Raw genomic sequence first — 22,345 nt, forward strand, 5'->3', positions numbered from 1 at the left:
CCTGGTAAGTCGAGTACCTACCTGACACCATACATACTTACTACAATATTATTGACTATATTCCCATGCTGTCCTTTACACCCCCTTGACTGTTTTTGTAACTGCCAATTTGTACTTCTTAATCCCTTTGAAAATGTTTTTAACCAGTCATCATGTTGGTTGCCCCAGGGTCCCCTCTTGCTCATTTAGCTGTTCTCCTGGGGCACTCACTCCCAGAACTGCTCTTTGCAGCCTTCCCCTTCTGCAGTGCTTTGTCCTGTGGTCTTGCTGTGGCTCCCACTCCACCTCACTCCCCATCAGTCTCACTGCAACTGTTTATCAGGGATTCTCAATTTCTGATTCAGGTACAAGAAAGTGATTTGTTTTCAAAAACTTACTCTCCCTTCTTTCCCCTTTTGGCCCTCCCCCTCCCTCTCACTATCATTTTGAGTTCATTTCAGGTGGGATTGGGGATATATGGTATATTTAATTTACCATCCTAATCTAATTTCCTTTGTTAAAAAAGTTAAGTTTTAGACCTCTGGTCCAGATAACCTTGTGAGTTCACACAGAAACATTCTCCTGCCAACTCCAAACTCATAGTAGGGACAGATAAAATATTTTAAAATATTAAAATCACATCATATTAAAAAACAGCATGTAACTTTGGAGACCAGAAGCAGGCTGGGGCAGAAACAGCTTATTTACTGGGCCTTGGACCAGACACAGATTCTTGGAGGTGACAGAAGTTTAACTGTTACAGATAGATTTAAAAGGGTGCTGATGTATGGTTGAGGACTGGAGAAGCTTCACCATGTGAAAACTGATTTGGGTACAGCTCCACATGAATGAAGGCTTAAAAAATGGGTTTTGGCCACCAGTACTGAGCTAATGTCTGTGTAAATAGGAGGGAGTAGAGACGTCATTGGGCTTTGAGAACACCAAAATCTGGGCTCCAGTAGCTGGGATTGGCAATGTAACAAGTCATATAAAGGTGGCCAAAGGGAAAGAAAAAAACCAAGCACTCACATAATCCATAAAATACAAACTGCCAATGCACTTGCAAACTAACATTTAAAGGTACAAGAGGAAAACTGTCATCAGAAAGCAAGTCAACAAACACCCAAAGTGGGAATGTTAGAACTGCAAGCTGAAATGAATTTAAAAACAATTACATTCAAAATCCTTAAAGAGACTAAATTATTATTATTATTTTTAATGTTTTTATTTATTTCAGAGAGAGGAAGTGAGAAGGAGAGAGAGAAACATTGCTGAGAGAGAAACAAGGATCGGATGGGCTGCCTCCTGCATGCCCCCTACTGGGGATGGAGCCCACAACTTGGGCGTGTGCCTTGACTGGGAATCGAACCAGTTACCTCCTGGTGCATGAGACGATGCTCAACCAACTAGCCACACTGGCTGGGCAAAACTAAATTATAAAACATGAAATTCGATCACAAACAGTGTGCCCGTTATAGAAAGTAGTAAATGTAAAATATCTAAACAAATCATCTGTGATGTCCCACCAGCTAGCATTAACCACTACCAGTATTCCCAGTGTATATTCTTCCTGCTTTTTTTTCTGTATAGATTAGAAAAAAATTTTTTTTAATCCTCACCCAAGGACATGCTTAGAGAGAGGAAGGGGAAAAGGGGGGTGGGAAGGAAGGGAGAGGAGGGAAAAAGAGAGAAAGAGAAAAATTAGTGGGAGAGAGAAACATTGATCGGGGGCCTTCCATATGTGCCCTGCCTAGGGATTGAACTTGCAGCCCAGGCATGTGCCTGGACCAGGAATCCAGCCAGCAACCCATTGGTGCACAGGATGACGTCCCACCAGCTGAGCCACTCTGGCCAGGCTCTGTATAGATTTTTGTACAAATATGGGATCATGGTCCAGACTTTCATAACTTTTATGTTAATCTATGAACATTTTCTTATCAGTCTTTTACAATCTTAAAACTATACAATATTGTACATGGTTGTGTTATAATTTAAAGAATCTGCTGTTTTATAGCTATTTTCAACTTGCTGTAGTAATCATCTTTACATTTTATTTTTTTTTAAATCTTTTTCTCCTGGAAAAGTAAAAATACAGAGACTACATAAAAGCTCAAATTAAACAAAGCACTAATCTTATCATGCAGAAATACATTTTGTGTGTGTGTGTGTGTGTGTGTGTGTAATAGCCATCTTATTGTACATATTGTTTTGTATCCTCCCCTTTCTTCATTTAACATTGTGAAGTTTTCTATGTGAAATAAATAAAGATTTATATCATCTATGGTGCTTAGCTGTACGTTGTAAGACTGTACTATAAATAATTTTATAATATTTATTGTGAGACAGTGTTTTTATTTCACTATTATGAACAATGTTATCAATGCTAAGACATTGTTATATTATAAGTATGTTAAGGTTTTGCTCTTTATTTAAAGGTTTTGTTTGTAATACACACTATTTTTTTTTAACAGGTATTTGCATACGATCATTGTTTCTGGTCTATGGATGAGTCTGTCAGAGAAAAGTATGCAGGTAAGAGTACAGCATCCTATTAACTATTGATAATATAGAAAAGGTGTTTTAATATTTTTTCCATAAATTATCATGGTATTATTTTGTGTAATTTTAAAAACTGTATAGAGAATTTCCTCCAGTCTTAGAGTTTTTACGTTGGTTGGGAAATGGGAGCTTCGAGTGCACTGTTCTTGGTTTAAGATGATCAGGTTAGATCGATAGGGTACACCCGGCTGAGGCTTACTCGCAGGCGTCCCAGGCCTTGCATGCGCCAGTCGCACGCAGTAGCTGCTTAGATTCCCTTAGATGACTGTGATGTGGTCTAGCGAGGCAGCTTGGTGTAACGAACAAAGAGCCACGGAGAAAATGAAACCTTGAGTTTAACCCAGGCTCTACTCCTGACTCCCCTGACTTTGGGTAAATCACTTAAGCTTTCAGCGCTCTGTTTTCTGTTTTTAATGAAGAGGAATATACCATGTTCTTTCTAAATCTGCTCTGGAATTCTGCTGTTCTGTTACTCTTCAATGATGACTGTCTCAAGCCCCTTTTCACCACAAGTTTAGGACTACAGTGTCAGCCTTCTATTTCCTTTATTCCTCACTGCTTACAGCACCTGTTTCTAAGCAATCTCTTTTAAATATTGAGTGTCATATCGCATTGGCTTTTATCATGAGAAACAGTAGTACTACAGCTGTTTCAAAAAGTTAAGGTTAATTTGGCCTAGCTGGCCCAATGATGACTTTAAGGAATGCTTCAGTATCGGAAGGATGATGATGATGTACTAATCTGGTAAATTAACTAGGAAGTGAGGCATAATAGGATGCTATTTATAGCGTTTGAAAATAACAAGCATAGCAGCATCCAGGTCTCTCATATTTATATAAGTGTGTCCAGATCCCAGTTCTAGATCATGGGGGCAGTGGTGTTTTCCCACCACCACTAACAAGCAATGCGGAAGACACCAGCTGGGTGTCCTACAGTTCAGCTTAATTCTAATACCACCTACCTGGAGATAGCATCAGATCTCACAGGTTAAGGGCTCAGTCCTACAAGACTGCCCCCCACCCCCACTCCCCACTTTAGTTCCCTCCTTGGACTAAAGACACCAAGTCATAATTCAGGTTGTTACCTGCACTTTAGACCAATTGGCTATAAATCAGAGTTTCCCACCATCTCCTTCTTGGGTTCCATTAATTTGCTAGAGTGGCTCACAGAACTCAGATGAACATTTTACTACTATCTTAACAGTTTATTATAAAGAGGTGTAACTTAGGAACAGCCAGATGGAAGAGATGCATAAGACAATGTATGGGGAAAGGGCATGTAGCTCCCATGTTCTCTCCAGCAGCACTACTCTTCCCAAATCTCCACGTGTTCACCAATCTGGAAGCTCTCCAGACACTGTTCTTTTTCGGTTTTTATAGAGGCTTCATTACATAGATATGATTGATTAAATCATTGGCCATTGATGATTGATTCTATTTCCAGCCCCTCTCCTCTCCCCAGAGGGGAGGTGTACTAAAGGTTCCAACCCTCTAATCACATGCTTGGCTCTCCTGCCAACCAGCCCCCATGCATGGATGTACCTCAAAAGTCACCTTATTAGCATAACAAAATACTAGCTACTTATGTCTTTTAACACTTAGGAAATTCCATGGAATTTGAATGACTAAATACATATTTCTTATAAATCACTATATTATCACAATATTCAAGACTCAAGATTGAATGGTATATTTAATTTAGCCATATTTAATAGGGAAGCATTTGATCCGATTATTTATGTCCATGACAGAAAGCTAGAAGAAATTTTCAGTATCTTCTACTCTCTCCTAGCTGGTATATATTATAGACCCTGTAATTTAAAATTGCCACTGAGAAAATAAAAAAAGAAAGAGTCCCTAGAGAATTGCTGCTAGTCACCATAGACCACTGGTTCCAAGCACTTGGCGACAGAAGTAAAACAAGCTACCCATGAGTTTAACCACAACTACAGTGGTGCCTCGGTTTTTGAATGTAATCTGTTCTGGAGACCGTGAGAGTTGTGAAATGTTTGAAAACTGAGGGATCAACAGCCGGCAGCCGGGCCTCAGGATCTTGCCCTCAGCGGAAGCTGCGCGGCGTGTTCGGCTTCCGAGGCGTGTTCGAAAACCGAAGCGTTTACTGCCAGGTTTATGGCATTTGTAACCTGAAATGTTCACCAACGGACATGTCTGAAAACCGAGGCACCACTGTATAGTTTTTATAAAGAGACTGGAAATTTTGTTCAGAGTAGTATTTTGTGCTTGGTACGGCCATTTCTGCCTTACTAGATTGTTTAAAAAAATTTTTTTTAATGTTTCCAATTGAGAAAAAATTATTGAGGAAAAGGAGAGGGGATTTATATATATGATTGTTTTGAACTCTAGTACCTACTGAATAAAGCATTAGCTGAGTAGTATATAGTTAAATTTCAGGTGCACCTAGGTCCCAAACTTAAATTTTGGATATTTATCATCACTGTTTATAAAATTAGCAGTTCTTTAGCTTTTTGCTTTGCAGATTTTTAGTCAGTGTTTACTAATTAAGTTCACATTATCAGGAACTTTTTACTCATTTTCTCTTATGTGCTAACTAGAAATACCCTGAAGAACATTAGCCTTTGGAAGCATTCATCAGATTTAAAAATCTTTTTTGTAGATAAGCTGAAAAGAAGAAGTGCATTTTTGAGGATTTTGTTTGTTTTTTGTTGTTTTTTTTAACTGTTCATGTGCAGTTTAGCTTAAAACATCCTTTCTTTTTCTCTCTTTCAGGTCAAGAAGATGTTTTTAAGTGCCTTGGGGAGAATATTCTTCAAAATGCTTTCGATGGCTACAATGCATGTATCTTTGCCTATGGACAGACTGGTAATATTAAATAATATATATATATATTTTAAGCTTTAAGGATCATGACAGAGAATATACCAAAAAGGATACATATTGTTAGCATCTTATCAGTTATGATTGATAAGGAGCGTTTCAACTTCTGTATCTCTGTGGTCAACAGGAAAGAAAATCTACTTAAAGTAGTCACTGTTTAAGGATATATTGTATAGCTTGTCCAGTTGAAAACTACTCTTCATGGAAAAATGCTCATGATATTTTTAAGAGGCAGTGTGTATGGTGGTCATAACTCTGATCCAGGTTATACCAGCTCCAACCCTGTTCCTGCCATTGACCAGTAGTGAAACTTGCACCCTAATTTCCTTGTCTGAAAAACACTGATAATTTATAGACTTTTCTAATAGGGTTGGCACAATGGGTTAGCATGTGAAAACTTTTAGAAAAGACCTGGTACATAAGAAGTGGTATATTAGTTTTAGGTATTATGATAATGATAAAGTGTCAAGTGACAAAAGCAGCAACTTGTATTTAAAAGTATGTTTATAGGCCCTGGCCGGGTACATTGTTTAGAGCTTTGTCCCCCTATGCCAAGGTTGCAGATTTGGTCCCCAGTCAGGGCACATACAAGAATCAACCAATGTGTATCATAAATAAGTGGAACAACAAATCCATGTTTCACTCTCTCCTCTTTCTCACTCACCCTCTCCCCTTTCCTCTCGCTCTCTCTAAAAATAATAAAAATAAAAAAAATAAAAGCATGTTTACAAAATCACTGCTACTAAAAAAGGAAAAATAATTGTATATTAGGAGTATGAGTGTTTGAATTTTTTTCTTTCTATTTTCTGGTGTTTTCTAAATTATCTTTAATGAATATGCATTCTTGATACAATGGAGAAAATAATTTTATAGTAGGAAAAGATTAGTCTGTTCTCTGCACTATTGCCAAAGGTCCGTAGGTTGCTGTGCTCTGGGCCCTCTCAGGATAACACTTTTTGTGGTGTGGTTAGTGGTTGAGAGCAGGTACAGTGGTATTATTGATCATATGGGTCTTCCCAGTTGATTTTAGAAAATGATTTTTCAGTTGTTTTAGGGAATTTTTTAAAACTCTGAAGACACTTAAAGAAGGTTTTTGTTTTCTTCTTAGAGGAAATTTACTTTTGACTTTTCTATGTACAGTAGGAAAGCTTCTGTACTTAATAGCCTCATCATTATATTTGGGTATTATTCTTTTTTGTGTGGTATATTTCTAATTTTATTTTGGGCATTTTCCTAAGTGCTAGTTATTTATTATGAGCATTGAAAAGAGGTTTACGTATTTGAGCTTCTCAAAGAGACAGTAATTATGATTTTCATTTTTTAGGATCTGGAAAATCTTACACCATGATGGGCACAGCTGACCAACCTGGATTAATCCCAAGACTTTGCAGTGGTCTCTTCGAACGAACACAGAAAGAGGAAAATGAAGAGCAGAGTTTTAAAGTAGAAGTGTCCTATATGGAAATTTATAATGAAAAAGTCAGAGACCTCCTTGATCCCAAAGGGTAAATGACTTTGAGACTTTACTATTATAGTATTGTGGACTAAAACAGACTTGATAAATTGGCTTACATGAAATTTTTTATATTGAGCTCTGGTAGAGTGTTATCTAGTTATTGTCTTTGTGATTTTATCTAGTTATCTAGTTATTGATTTTGTGATTTGCTGTTAGTTACATTGAGTGGCTTTTTACAGCCAATTCTGGGCTTTTGAAATTCAGACTGAGACGGGGCAGGGAAGTGTGGTTGAGCAGCATGCATTTGGGTCATACTGCCTTCCTCGTATACATCCAAAGCCACAAACCAAAAATGTGTAATGAAAAGTAAGTTACTTAGTATTGGGGTAATTGGAATCCTTAATCAAGTAGGTTATTATTATTATTATTTTTAACCAAGAAATTTCAGGAGGAATTCAGCTGTTGTTTGCAGGCTGTGAAGTGAAAGAGAGGCATAGAGATATGAAACCTGGACTTTAGGATAGTTAATTTTAAAGATTCCTAGATTTAAAAAATAAGTCCCATTTTATGGCATAGACTTTGAAATAAAAGTGGCTCAGAAGTATTAGAAAGCTTTAAAAAATGCTGTTCTCACTCTGCAGTCATGTCTGAACCTAATGGGGAAGATAAGAGGTATCTGAGGAAATCTGTTCATTGCATAGAGCATTTTCTGAGTTCAGATTTTAGGGAAGTGTGACATCGGAGAGAAAGAAACAGATAATAACCACAGCTGTGGCTTATTGATGTAGAAACAGTGTCCAGGAGTCAAAGAGCCAGATGAGCTGAGGCTTACAGAAAGTGTGGAGGGAACAGTTAGGATGAAGATGATGGTGAAGGAAAGATGGTCCTAGAGGCAGTGAATCATGGTGAACCATCGCTCAACCAAAACGAGTATCTTTGCCCAGGGAAGGGAAGAGTCAATAGAGGGTGCTTGATGGGTTTTTTGATGGGTTTTGTGCTGAGTAGGAGTTTGTTCACAGAGAAGTCAGGTGAGAACCATGCAAGCACAGGGACAGCCCGTGCCAAGCATGTTTGGCGAAGTCCCTGGTTTGGAGAGTGACCCAGCTGCGCAGTGTGGCTGCTGCAGGGCACGATGCGTGGAAGTCAACACAGGGCACAGAAGGAGGCCAGATGTGGGAAGGTTATGGTTGAGCACCCACATCTTGCTGACTATTTTGCTCTCATACTTTTTCTTGCTCTACCCTGAATATTTTTTGTTGCACCTTCACCTTTGTGGAGACCATTTTCTTAGAGATCCAGCCCAGACCTGCTCAGAAATTCTTAGGTGGCTTCATTCTTGTGTTTTGTGTGGCATAGCTTAAACTTTACAGTTTTTTCATAGTCTTTAATAATTTCTTGGATGTTTGTCTGTGTATAGTTTAGTAATGAACAGCGTGGGCTTTGGATTTACCTAGCTCTGGATCTAGGTCCATTGATTGTTACCTATTGAGCAAGGTCCTTATGCTTCTGGGCCTCATTTGTAGAGGCCATGATAAAACCACGCAATATCTCAGAAGGCTGTTGAAGACAGACTGGGACGATACACTTGACGTCTTAGAGCCTTTATGATGCATAGTCAGTGCTCAGTAAATGTTTGTTGTTATTGTTGTCTCCCCCTTGGAAGTTCTTGAGGGGTTTTTTGTAGTGTTTCTGAACAGTTGAAGTAAATAGAGTGAAAATTATAAAAGTTATATCTTTTCCATGAAAGACTATTTAAGAGAGCTTTGTTTTGCTATTCGAGGACTAAATTTTATTAACTCAGCAAGTACTATGTGTAATAATGTAATTATATTTTTATTTATTTTTCTTAGTCCTCGAGGATATGTTTTTATTGATTTTTAGAGAGAGAGAAAGTGGGGGAGGGAGGGGAAAGAGAGACACACACACATCAATGTGAGAGAGAAGCAGCGCTCGATTGCTTCTTGCATGTGCCCCTACTGGGGATTTAACCCGAAACCTAGGTATGTGCCCTGATAGGGAATCGAACCTGCAACCGTTCGGTGTATGGGACGATGCTCCAACCAATCGGGCCACCTGGCCAGGGCATAATATATGTTTTACTCAGGAGATAATACAGTACACATTATCTTTAAGATAAAGGGAAAGGAAAAAGTTAGCATATATCCTGAAGTCAGCACTAAGTTAAATAATTGTTCTATGTCTACTTTATGGACAGTTTTATCACAGTAAGCAAAGTTTTTAGTGGTAGGCACTAGGGTGCTAAAAAGAGCCCAAATCACTAGAAAATATTAAGTTACTTAAAATATGAATCACCTGTAATCTCACCATCAACAAATATTTTTACATTATAGTGATTTTATTTTTTAGATTTTTTTTTGAGATATAATTCACTTGTCATATATAATCAATCATCAGCAAATATTCTCAACATTTTTGGTTGGTACCATTAACTATGCTATATGCTCTAGGTTTTTGGCAGATGTCCTTCACCGAGTTTTGTCAGTTCTTTGTTTGCTAAGAAGCTTATTTATTTTTAATCAGGAATGAGTATTTAATTTTATTGAATACTTTTTCCTACATTTATTGAAATGACCATGTGTGTTTTCCCCCCTATTAGTCTATCAATGTGGTAAAGGCCATGAATCTTTTTCTAGTGTTTAAAAAAACCTGGTAACCCTGAGATAAGCCCAATTTTAAGTTTTTAACATCAGATTCATCATTTGTCGTCTTTTGTTTGTCCTTACTCATGATTGAGGTTGGTCTGTAATTTTCCTTTCTTGCACAGTTAGCAGTTATTGCCTTTCTGCTCTCTGCGATAGGACAAGTAGACTGTGTGTATTTATCTGACTCCACATTCTTTGTGGTAGCAAATAGACATCCCACAGTGTACCCTTTTGAGTGATGTGATATTTCACCACATTATGAAGTTTTTGTGACCAGTCAAGATTTTAAATTTTGGTTTAAATTCTTCTGGGATCAAGTGAGTTGGTTTTATTTATTTGGAATCTTTGTTGAACTCAGTATGTATTTTATGGTGCAGAGTTGAGTCCTTTAAAAAACAGGCTATTGTTTAAAAACCATTTCTTTGTTTTTGTGAACAGAAGCCGTCAAACATTAAAAGTCAGAGAGCACAGTGTGTTGGGACCCTATGTCGACGGACTTTCTAAACTGGCTGTCACGAGCTATAAGGTAACAACATCCTTTATGTAAACTTACTAAATTCAGCGTAGCAGTCTTTTTGTTTAATTTGTGATTATTATTATTTTTGAAATTAAAAAAATTACAGCAGTATCACTTAATAAATTACTTTTTACAAAAATTTTTACTTAAAAAGCTGTATATGACTGTCAGGACAGATTCACTGTGAGAGAAGGTGTACATTTGCAAGGCAAACCTATTCATCTACTGTGAGACACAAATGTTTTTCATATTTTACGAACTCTAAAATTGTGATGTCCCCTACAATGATAAATGTCAGCTTTTTGTCTTCCCTGGTAGTACATAAAATAGTGAAGTTGCTTATGATATAGTGGATTTAATGAAATAAAATGTCTGAGTTGAGTAGAAGGAATTCAAAGCCTATTTCTAACTGAGAGAATCACTTACCAGCCTTTAGTTAGCTCTCCTCATTTTCAGACTTCACCGTTCTACTTTGCACATTGGGGGAACGGGGGTGGGGTGACACCCCGTGACTTGATGTAATGTACATTGAGTTGGGAGTCAGAGCATGATGATCTGACACTTAACCCCTAGTGACACTTAACCCCTTTGTTCAACTCCTGTATGACTCCATCTCACCTACCTTCTTTGTCCTAGTTTTTAAAATGGAAATTAGTTTTATTGTCTTGACTATTTTATGAGGTAGGCTCATTCATTTCTTTGTTCATGAATCAATTCTATCACTTGTTTCATGATCATTCATTTAGTAAACGTTAGTTATTTCATTTAGTAACTATCTGTTGAATACCTGCGCCAGACCTTGTGCCAGGTGCTGAGGATATAAAAAAGACAATGAGTCTGTTACCTCAGGCTGCTTACAGATGTTATAAGGGTAACACTATAAAACAGCATGGTTTTAAGTGCTGCGGCAGATGCCTGTTCAGGGTTCAGCTTTGTTTCCAGGAGGGTACCTAACTTAAATGGATATGCAGGTGTCTGGAGAGGGTGGTGTCTGGGGAGGCTCCCTGGAGGAGATCAGATGGGATAATGCACCTGAAAAGTCTTTGAAAACTCTAGAATTTTTATATAAATGTTAGGTAATGTTGGTATATTAATAATGATCATTCGAGAGCATATTTAGGCAATATTGGAGAGAGATCAAGATTGTTTTGAGAGCTCAGAGGAGATGGGAAAGTACAAAAAGACCTTTTGCTTGTTTAAAAAATTAAAAGGCTCAATACAGAGTTCGTGCATGAGACAACAGGTTAGAGACCAACGAGTAAATGTAGGCTAAACAGGATAAGCTTTTACGTTAAGCCTCAGGATTGTCAGATTTAATGGGCCTAAAGTGGATTTAGAATGGATCTAAAACATTGTGATTTTTTCCATTGTGGTGCCTATTTATCTCTTTTTGCAGTTAATGTTTTTACTTTGAGGCATTTTATTTATAATGTTGACTTTTTCCTTAAACATTATTCTTTTAAATTTATACAGCAAAATAGAACCTTATGGTTTTCAAAGGTTTTTATATGTGTGTCAGTTAGGATTATGTTTGACTACATATTATAGAAAAAATATAACAGGATTTAAGTTCTTTGGAATATGAATTATTATTATGTTTCCATCATTCTGTGTCCTTAGTATCTTAAAATGTACCTGGCACATACTAGATGCTTTCAATATGTATATTTGAGTGAGAAAATGAATTAATGAATGAATGGTGAAAGGGCGGGTATGTGGTCCCAAAGATGCTCTTAGGAAACTAGATTCCTGCCAGCTCTATGGTAATGCTCTAATTCTCATAGTTCAAGGTGGCTCTTAGAAGCAAAATGCAATAGCATGCCTACTCCCTTTAAGGAGAATGCCCAGTGGCCTGTATTATACCTTACCTCTCATTCACTAAAACTTGGTCGTATGGCCAGACTGAGCCGTGAAGGCATCTGGGAAATGTCCCGTAGCTCTGCTGCAATATGCTCAGCTGAAGATTGGGTTCCTTTACTGCAAAGAGGAGGACACTGGATAGAAGGTGGCAACTAGTGAACTGTTTAATACATACCATCTTTCGTGTTCCTCAGTTAAATCCTTGTAAGGTAGATGATGTTCTCGCTCTGTATTGTTATCTATGAAACTAAAATTCAGATTGGTTAAGTAACTGTTTTAGAGCTTATGACATTTAAAAAAATGAAGATCCCATAATCTTTCTATATTGCATCATGCTCTCTGTTTTAGCAGTAATGGCACAAAGTAGTGCAGAAATTAGTCCCTTGAAGTTTTTATTTTAAAAAATAGTTCTGGTAAGATATATAGTGGTGCCTTGGTTTTCGAATGTACTCCGTTCTGGAAGCCCGTTCGAGTTCTGAAACGTCCGAAAACCGAGGGATCCACAGCTGACAGCCGGGCCTCAGGATCTTGCCCTCAGCGGAAGCCCCGTGGCATGTTTGGCTTCCGAGGCGTGTTCGAAAACCGCAGCATTTGCCGCCAGGTTTACAGCGTTCGTAAACCGAAATGTTTGTCCACGGACACGTTCGAAAACCGAGGCACCACTGTACTCCAAGGTGGTGAGGTAATGCTCTGCCTGCTTGAGGGCCTACAGATTATTTTTGCTTGGTGTTTGTTCATGTAATCTAACTGGATTTAACAGTTAACTTCTATTACTTCTGTAATTAAAGAAACTAAATAAATTTTTTCAGATTTCTAGATTAGATGAGGATTGGCCTGACATATTTGTCCATCTTGCGAGACTCAACATGTATAGTTTAAACTTTTGTAATCTTAGTCAGAGCTGCCACTTTATCTGCACCTACTGAAAAGAGGGTATTTTATTTGTTTTCATGGGCAGTATTGGCTATTGTACTCTGTGGGATTTAATGTTCATTGAAAAACAAAGGGTAAATGCAAGTTCGGCTGACTAAGTACTGGAACTTGTATTTTCGTAGTATAGCAGTTTTCATATATATTAGACGGATAACGAAATGTGTGTCTGACTTTTCTCACTTAGGATATTGAGTCTTTGATGTCTGAGGGTAACAAGTCTCGTACAGTTGCTGCAACCAACATGAATGAGGAGAGTAGTCGATCCCACGCGGTCTTCAAAATCACCCTCACACACACTTTGTATGACGTGAAGTCTGGGGTAGGTGTGCAGACGTATGACTTTTTGTTTTTGTTTTAATTTTTAAAGTGGATCATGTTTTATCTTTTTCCCTTCAGGTGTTAGATGACTTGAAGTCCTTACCAAACATGTGTATCAGTTAGGACATAGGACAAGAAACAAAAGCCACACTTGGTAAACAGAAGAGATTTAAAGTAGGGATCTGGGTGATTGCAGAGTTGTTGGAACACCTGAGGAGGAGTGGGTTCTAGACGGAATCTCTAGGAATAACTCCCAGAGCAACAGATCTTATTGACCAGGATGCTACCTCTGAGGCCACCACTGTGCTGTAGCTATGAGTTCCAGGCATGCCCCATAGCTGTGATCCAGGACAACATACTTCCACGATCCTGTGTGCCAGCAGGAAAACCCAAACGGGCAGAGGATGGCCTCTGCTTTACTACTGTTTTCCAAATCTTAAGCAAGTGTATCTAACTGACAGAACCTAAGTCACATACTGAACCCTGGCCTGCAAGGCAGTCTGAGAAATGTAAGTTTGAGCTCTCTGCCGTCTCCAACTAAAGGAAGGTAGAACAGGTGTTATATAAGCAGATGGTCCAAAGTCTGCCACAGCATTTTTTTGAGCTTTGAACTGTGATGGCTAATGGTATAAGCAAATATTAATACTCTAGCTGATTCAGTGGAGATACTTTTGAAATATTACCTTCTGCTAAGCAGCTAAGTATTAGAAGGAATAAATTGCTCTAGGGAAATTGTACTGTCAGATTGCTAGATTTATAGAATAATTTTTTGAATATTTGAAACTTATAAGAGTAAACAGAGCCAGAGACACATATGCTTCTACACACTGAAAACTTTTCTGTCGACTTACACATTTGGGCTTCCCTCTTTTAATATGAACTTTTGCATATTTTATTATGATGCCTACCCCCCCCCAGCAAATCAATTTCAAATACCAGAAGCTAAAATAATGACCCTGGCAAAGCACTATATTTTGGCAGGATTTTTATTTGCTGAAAGCATATTTTTCTTCTTTTACCATCACAGCAAGATTAGTGTAACAACAAAAAGTTCTTTGTTTCCTATTTCCTTTTCAGTATAAAACAAAAAACATACTGAAGACTTTTTTTTTTTGACCAAAAGTACTTTTGATTTAGAAAGCTGAATATCCTTTTGTAGCAACATGTTTATTTATGGAAATGAATATAAATGTATATTTTAAAGGAAAATTTTAAAAAATGATCCAGCCTATAGAATTTGGCATTGATTTCCCACTTTTTTTTGTATTGCTGCTGAAAATAAAATGTTACATGTGTGATTTAATATAAAACATTTTTTAAATTGAAATTCTATTTTTTTAATTACAGTTTACACTCAGTATTATTTTGTATTAGTTTCAGGTGTACAACATAATGGTTAGATAATCATATAGTTTACAAAGTCTTCCCTCCGATATTTCTAGTACTCACCTGGCACTGTACATAGTTATTACAATATTAGTGACTGTATTCCCTAGGCTGTACTTTATATCCTCATGACTGTTTGGTAACTACCAGTCTGTACTTCTCAGGCCCTTCACCTTTTTCACCCCTTCCCTCTGATAACACCAGTCTGTTCTCTGTATCCATGAGTCTGTTCTTATTTTGTTTGTTTATTTTTATAAAACATTTTTTATAAAGGAAAATATCAGTGTATAGGTGTATATATATAAAATATCTTAACTAGAGAAATATATAAATTAATACCTGGAATTATGAGATAAGAAAATTATTATATATGAATAATATGAAACATTTTAGAAAGTGTTGAGTTTTTGAGGGCTCCTTCTATTGTTAAAAGTCAGATTAATTTTTTTAAAATAAAGTGTCATTGTTTTATTTGACATTAAAACATATCAACTAATTTTCCATAGCTTCCAATTTTATGACAGATTGATTTTTTTATGTCAGTAAGAATTGCAAATATTTTTTCCTTGGAATTGTTGATAATATTTGTGAAATTTTAAGCATAGTTTCAAATTACATCAAAATTTTTATCTTATAAATAGTGTTTTTGTATACTTCCCTATAAAAATTTTATTGGGTTCCCTTCAAAATGTGTCATTTTGGGAGCCACTGCTTTTCTGAGGTAACTTTCACTCTGTCTGGACTAGTAGAGCTTTGTATAATTTTGTGTTTACTAGATTGTACAGTTTTCTCACACTGGTTTATAGCAGCGCAAACTAATTTTGAAATAACAGTAAGTAACTCTTTGATAAAGGATTTTGATAATAAACTTTTTCCTTAGAGATGGTATCACCTTTTGTATTCTTTAACTGTGTACTAGTATTTATCAATTTACTTTCCAGACGTCTGGAGAGAAGGTGGGCAAACTGAGCCTAGTTGATTTAGCTGGCAGCGAGCGGGCAACAAAAACTGGAGCTGCGGGTGACAGGCTGAAGGAGGGGAGCAACATCAACAAGTAAGTTTCTCAGGGGCTTGCTTTTTATTGCTTTGTTGATTTAATAGCCAAGTAGGTAAACTTTTGTGGTTATTAAAATAAGATTAAGGCTATAATGAATAAATAGTTCCTCATTTTTTTCAGATTTTATTTATTTACTTTTTTATGAGCTTGAGCCTGTTTTATTTTCTGGTCAGGTACCTGATGGGGCTGAGGAGTGCAGCCTCAGTCGGGTCAGAGGTTTCTCGAGCGACTTATTGCGATTTGGGGCCTGACAATTCTTTGTCCCTGGGAGTGGTCCTCTGTATTCTAGGATGCTTAGCGGCTCCCCTGGCCTCTACCCCTAGGTGGTGGTATCTGCCACCTCCCTCCCCTCACCTGTAGTGATAACCCAGATTATCTCCAGATATTGCCAGCTGCTCCCTGTGGGGGCACAGTCGCCTCCAGTGGAGAGCTGCTGGTCCACGCTATAGAAAAGAACAAAGATCATCAGTCTGTCAGAGTCTAGCGGTTGATCTTGACCTGGGGGTCACTGTCTGAACAAACAACAGCGTGCGTACTGGCCACATTTGGCTTTCCCTTTTATGACTGCTTTGGTGCTTCTTTATTCCAAGAGGTTAGGGCATTATCAAGGAATGTTTTGATCGCCAATTCTTTCATATGACTATCTTTTCTTCTACTTTGGGCTAAATTGTTAGCTCCTGTGGGCAGGAATCTTTTCTATCTTTGTGGCTCCCCAGAAGGACATATAGTGAGGTAACAAGTCATCATCAGTAACCAGCTGGAGATCATAGAACACCATCAGGCAGATTCTGTTATTACTGAATGGCGATGTATATATAAGCAATTATTTATATATTTATATAATTTTTGCCTTGTATTATGTTTTGTTAATTGTATTGTGTTTGTGGCTTCCTTTCTTAAAGATATGCGGTGGTTATGTTGTTATCTTGACCCAGAGGTTTACGGCTCACATTTTTGTTTATAAAAATGAAAAAAAAAATAACTAAGCTAAGCAATTTTATTGCTTACAATAGTATTAGATGGATACCAGCCTTTAGAGTTTATTTTTAAACAGAGCAGCAAAATGCTGACAACAATGCTGTTTTCATACAGGTTCAAAGGCATCTAGATGCCCAATCTTTCTGCTGCAATGTGATACTTGATACACTCCGTTTTTTATGATTATTATGATTTGTCGCACCATGCAGGTCCCTCACAACCCTTGGTCTGGTTATCTCAGCCCTAGCAGATCAGAGTGCTGGCAAAAACAAGAATAAATTTGTTCCATATCGTGACTCAGTCCTCACTTGGCTGCTCAAAGTAAGTTATTTTTTTCCTTCCCGGTCTACTCTTGGTGGTTGGTAACAGGAAGAATAAAGAGTGGAATATAAGTCCTTTCCAATGACCATTTCCTCCATCAGTGTTCACTTTAATAATCATTAGACTCTTAGATGATAATGATCATTTTAACTGATTAAGCACAGGTTTCTTCCTGATTCAGCAAAACCTGGAAGCAGTGGGAGTTTGGGGCACACTGGATCCCACAGTTGCCCCTGAGATTTGGGGGACTAGAAGAAGGACCTCGTGCTAATCTGATAGGCAAGTGAGTCATAGGAAAGGAGCTTCCACCGTCTTACAGACTCAGCTAGACTGCTGTCTTTCTCACAGACTCCTTTTGTTTGACTGACATTTTTGACTTTGTATTTCTGTTTCACTACAAGACTACTCATAATCATTTTAATTTGCTTTCAGCTCTTTAAAGGTGTTTACGAATACAGAATAGGTCACATAGTCATTCACTGGCTGATCCAACGTCAGTGAGGGAAATGGAAATGAGAAAGAAAGACAACTGTGAAGTGCTGTGGAAAACATAAAGGAGTGTAAGGCACTCCTTGCCCTCTAATTGCTCAGAGTCTACAAGGGAGATAGGCTTGTATATGAAAGATTATAACATGAGTTAGTGATTCCATAAGAGAGTAATGACGTGTAATAGGAGTTTGGGGAAAGATACTATTTCCAGGTTCCCTCTAGCCTTCAGGTTCCCTTTAGTCGTGGTGAACTGGATATTGGCCTGGGAGTTAGAGGATATAAAATCTAGTGACAATTTAACTCTTTATAGAGTGGCCAACCTGGAACAAAATATTTTCCTGGTACGCTTTTTTTCTATTTTTTTTAAATGGAGAAATAATTTTATGAGCCCTGTTTAGTCTTGTGATAGCTTATTTTCTCATTGATCAAGAGTTATGTATTGCCTGGCTGGGTGTGGCTCAGTGGCTGAGCATTGACCTAGGGTCCAGGCGATCCGGTTTCGATTCCCGGTCGGGGCACATGCCCGGGTTGTGGGCTCGATCCCCAGTCGGGGGCGTGAAGGAGGCAGCCGATCAAGGACTCTCTCATCATTGGTGTTTCTCTCTCTCTCTCTCCTTCTCCCTTCTTCTCTCTGAAATCAATAAAGATATATTAAAAAAAAAGACTTATGTATTGAGCACTTATTACTCACTGTGCCAGGGTTTGAGAATATAGAGATGAGTTAAACATATGTCCCCAAGTAGCTTAGTAGAGGACACAATTTTGGCTTCGTCCATGACATGTTTAGAGAACTGTGTTTGTAAAGGGAGTGGGATTTTCTTCTAGTTTTTACACCCTCTTAAAGGGTTACTAGTGTTCAGTTTTACTTTCTAGAACTCTGCACACCATTTGAACATGCTTTATTAAGTATTATTTGCCACAGTAAAAAATCAGGTACATTACTTCCTTTGGCCAAAAGGCAGTAAAATTGAAATTTAAAACAAAAGAATAAACAAACAAAAAATTTGTAAAAACTTTAAATTTTATTTTTCGTTTACAGTCAGTATTATTTTTTATTGGTTTCAGGTGTACAGCATAGCGGTTAGACAATCATATACTTTACAAGAGTGTTCCTCCTGATATTTCCATTACCACCTGGCACCATACATCTTTATCGCGATATTAATGACTATATTCCCTATGCTGTACTTTACATCCCCATGACTGTTTTGTAACTAACAATTTGTACTTCTTAATCCCTTCATCTCTTTTACCCAGCCTCCCACCCGCAGCCCTCCACCCCTCTGGAAACCACCAGTTCTTTCTCTGTGTCTGTGAGTCTGTTTCAATTTTGAACAAACAAAATTTTATAATTAAAAACCACTTCTAAATAACCCTTGAATTTAAGGGATATTACACAACCTTTCACTACCAATTGTACTTGGTCTTCATGAGTTAATAATTAACCTAGAAATCTCATTTGTTTAATTTCCAGAAGAAATCTCAATAAGATACATATTTCTTCCTCAAACTTTCCACAGAAGCATTTTCTGATCATTCATGATTATTCCCTGGATGTGCCTGATTTAAAAGACAGCATATTCATTGTCCTGTTGTTTCAGTGTTGCTGCTTCAGCCCATTTAAATAAACAGTAGGAAATATCTTTCATTAGTTGATATAGTGAAAATGGCCCAGGTAATTATTCAGTGGCCGTTCCATAGGCTGAAGGCCAGGAGAACTTGTTTTAGGAGAATTAGGTACCATGCTAAGTGCTTCATGTACATTATCTCAGTTACCCTTGGGAGGTAAATGATGGTGTTCCTATGTTACAGATGAGGCAATGGAGACAGAAACAAGATTAGAATCAGGGCTTTGCTGCCCATCTTCTTTTGCTGAGGCAAAAGGATATCAAAGGTTACTTTTGATTAGAAGGAGAAGCGCTTGACTGTTACCAAGCATTGATAGAAACTATTGGAAATGCTTGAACTTGAAAAACAAAACACTCTCTTAAATAGTTCACCTTATCTTCTGGTTAGTAAAATAGGTTAAAATTGTAACTTCTATATCTAAATTCTCAGGCTAAAAAAAATGAATACTTTTCTTGATTTTTGTCATTTTTTTTCTTAAAAACTATGTGACCTTCTTTATTTTGTTTGACTTTTGCAATAAGATCCTAAATAGGGGCATTTTTGCAAAAAGTATTTTGGGGTTTAAACAGTTTCCCGAAGGCCTCTAGAAATCCATTGATACACAAGTCACTCCCCTTTGAAGTGGCTTTTATGTTTTATGTCCCTGTTAGTTTTTTCTTGATTCTTTATTGTTAATCCTCACCCAAGGATATTTTTTCATTGATTTTTAGAAAGAGTGGAAGGGAAGGAGGGAGGGGGGGAGAGAGACAGAGAGACAGAGAGACAGACATCGATTGGTTGCCTCCCACACTTGTCCTGACTGGAGCCGGTGATGGAATCTGCACCCCAGGTATGTGCCCTTGATTGGGAATCGAACCCACGACTCTTCAGTGCTAGAGCCGACGCTCTAATCACTGAGCCACACTGGCCAGGGCCTTCTTTAATTCTATTCTTAATTAGTCTAACTCTCCCTGATCCTTGTTTGACCTAGTATGATTCTGGTGTTCTCCAATGTAATTTTATTAAACTCATAAAATTGCTCATCGTTTAAAGACTTGCAATATCTTTGTAAAGTTTTTTTTTTTTGCATTGTATTTGCGTTATAATTATGGTGTGCTCTTGGTGTTGGAGAGACTTTGATACACTTGGTCAGGCGTGAGTTGCCTTCTCTCGGGGACTGTAGAGTGCTTAACCATTTGGTAAGTGGCCAGTGGAGAACCATTTTTGTATTAAGATGATTTTGGCCTCTCTGTGTAACCTTCTAAATGTGGGTCCCTTAACATCAAGTACCTTCTCGTAACAAATGCTCCAATAATGACTATCTTTCAAATTCGTCCACTTTTTCCCATTCTTATTGCCACTTACATAATGAAGGGAAATTTTCACCTCTTGCTTGGATGATTGAAACCTCTCCCTCAAGCTTTCTTAGTCCATTTTGTTCTTTACAGTTAGGTTGAGATTTCCTTCTAAATTAATACTCTTCTTAAACTTAAATCTCTTTAATAACTGTCCAGAAGCCCTTACAATAAACTCCAAATTCTTTAATGACTTGTGATGTACTAGGCCCTTCATACTCTGACCACTCCCTACTCCTCATTGTTCATCTTTTGCTCTTGATATTATCATTTCCAGCTAAGTGACTTCCATGACTTTGCTCTGACTCTGGAACGTTCTTCCTCCTCTCTTGAATCTCCTACACCGCTCTCTCCCCCTTTACCTGGGTCATACTTACTCATCTGAAGGCCTCAAAGTCACTTTCTCTGGGAGTTTTCCCTAACTTTAAAGATTGTGCTTTCTGCTCTTTCTGTTTTCCCAGACCATGCTGTATTTATCCCAACTGTAGTTCTTATCATACAGTATTTGCTCACCAGCATCACCCTCTAGATAGTAAACTCCATGAAGAGTTGAATGAATGAATAATTTCAGCTCTTCTCTGAACTAGCGTTATGACCTTTGGTAAGTCATCATTCTTCCTGGGTGCCAATTTCTCTTCTGTAAAGTGAAATAATTCGATTGAATGACTTCAAAGAGTTCTTTCAGCTTTAAACAGTTCTGACTTCCAAAATTAAATTTCTTTCCTAGGTCCATTTAATTTGCAGTTGTTCCACTGGAAACAAAGCTCAGTTGATTTGCCTAATTAAACAATTAAAGAGTAAACAAGAAGCCTTATACTTTCACCTTGAACAAGCGCCAGGCCTTTTGTTGCCATTTCCTTTTTGCTAATGGCCCGTGGCCATTTTTGAACATAAGCATATCGTTGTTGCTTATGCACAAGGGCTTTTAAAAGATCAGGAATTTGTTGTTTGCCAGGCTTCCTTTTCTCAGCACAAATTGAAGCACAATGTGCATGCTTTTCTCCCTTGCTACTTACTGTTACACGTCCTCTTTTGTCCAGGAGCATTTGCTGGGCTTCAGAATGCGCGGCTCTTGACGGGCAGCCCCCACCACGGTGCTGCTGGTGAGCCCAGTTGCCATCTGATATGTAATTCCTATATGGCACTGGAATTTCATTAATGTGCATGGGATTCTGCTTGACAGTTTTCTGGACGTGGCCAAAGCTGGGCACCAGCAATGTGAGGCCAGCATCTCGAAGTGAGTGAAGTGCACACTCGTATGGGCTTCACAGAGATCGCCTTTGCTTCCTAAAGCCCAGATGAATTATTGTTCCTTTTCACAAGTCAAAGTGAATTTCCTTCCAAGATATAATGATCTTAGCTGTGTTTTCTGTGGAAAACCAAATTTTCAGTAATGGCTGAATAAGCAGACATATTGTCTGTGACTATGTTGAACTCTCGGTGACACCCGGGGAATGATTTTGTGTTCTGGCACTAGGACAGAATAATTTGGGAAGGTGTCAGGTCACCTCGCTTATTCCTCAGGTCTGAACTCTGTCTATCGCCAAGTGTTGTCTGGTTCCTATGTGATTGTGGGTAGCTGCGGGGGAGCAGAAATCATTAGACTTGCAGGCAGAATACAGTTGGACTAGAATATTGTTCAATTTATTAGTTCTGGATCGTTAGGCAGAGTATTTAAGCTTCTTTGTCAGAGCAAACCTCTGTTTTTTCATTGGTAAAATGGGGGTACTAGTAATCCAATTCACCAATGCTGAGTACTAAGTAAAGTCTATACACAAAGATTGTGCAGGTCACAGATGCTCGAACACATTTTAGATATTGGAAAAACTTTGTATCTTCAAAAGTAAGAATTTTATATCAGTTAATGCTGCCCAAAAGTAATGCTGGCGTTCTTGTGATCTAATGAATTCCTCATTACTGGCCTGTTTGAGTGTTCTCTCTAATCTTGAGACTATATTCAGCGATATTCTGTTACTGAGAGAGGGTATCGAATTTCTTCTCTTGGGTAATT

The 22,345-nt window shown here is 37.9% G+C and overlaps 1 protein-coding gene across 1 annotated transcript in view; it reads left to right on the forward strand.

The window, feature by feature from the left end:
• Window positions 1-22,345, forward strand: part of KIF13B (kinesin family member 13B) — a 176,526-nt gene that overhangs the window by 52,878 nt on the left and 101,303 nt on the right. The window contains exons 4-10 of the mRNA XM_087816562.1: window positions 2,451-2,511; window positions 5,286-5,378; window positions 6,718-6,898; window positions 9,951-10,038; window positions 13,007-13,141; window positions 15,468-15,580; window positions 16,771-16,882. Of these exons, the coding sequence (XP_087672688.1) occupies window positions 2,451-2,511; window positions 5,286-5,378; window positions 6,718-6,898; window positions 9,951-10,038; window positions 13,007-13,141; window positions 15,468-15,580; window positions 16,771-16,882 (783 nt within the window). The remainder of the gene's footprint in view (window positions 1-2,450; window positions 2,512-5,285; window positions 5,379-6,717; window positions 6,899-9,950; window positions 10,039-13,006; window positions 13,142-15,467; window positions 15,581-16,770; window positions 16,883-22,345) is intronic.

Source organism: Miniopterus natalensis, chromosome 4 (genome assembly GCF_054644295.1).
Source record: "Miniopterus natalensis isolate mMinNat1 chromosome 4, mMinNat1.hap1, whole genome shotgun sequence".
Classification (NCBI taxonomy): Eukaryota; Metazoa; Chordata; class Mammalia; order Chiroptera; family Miniopteridae; genus Miniopterus; species Miniopterus natalensis.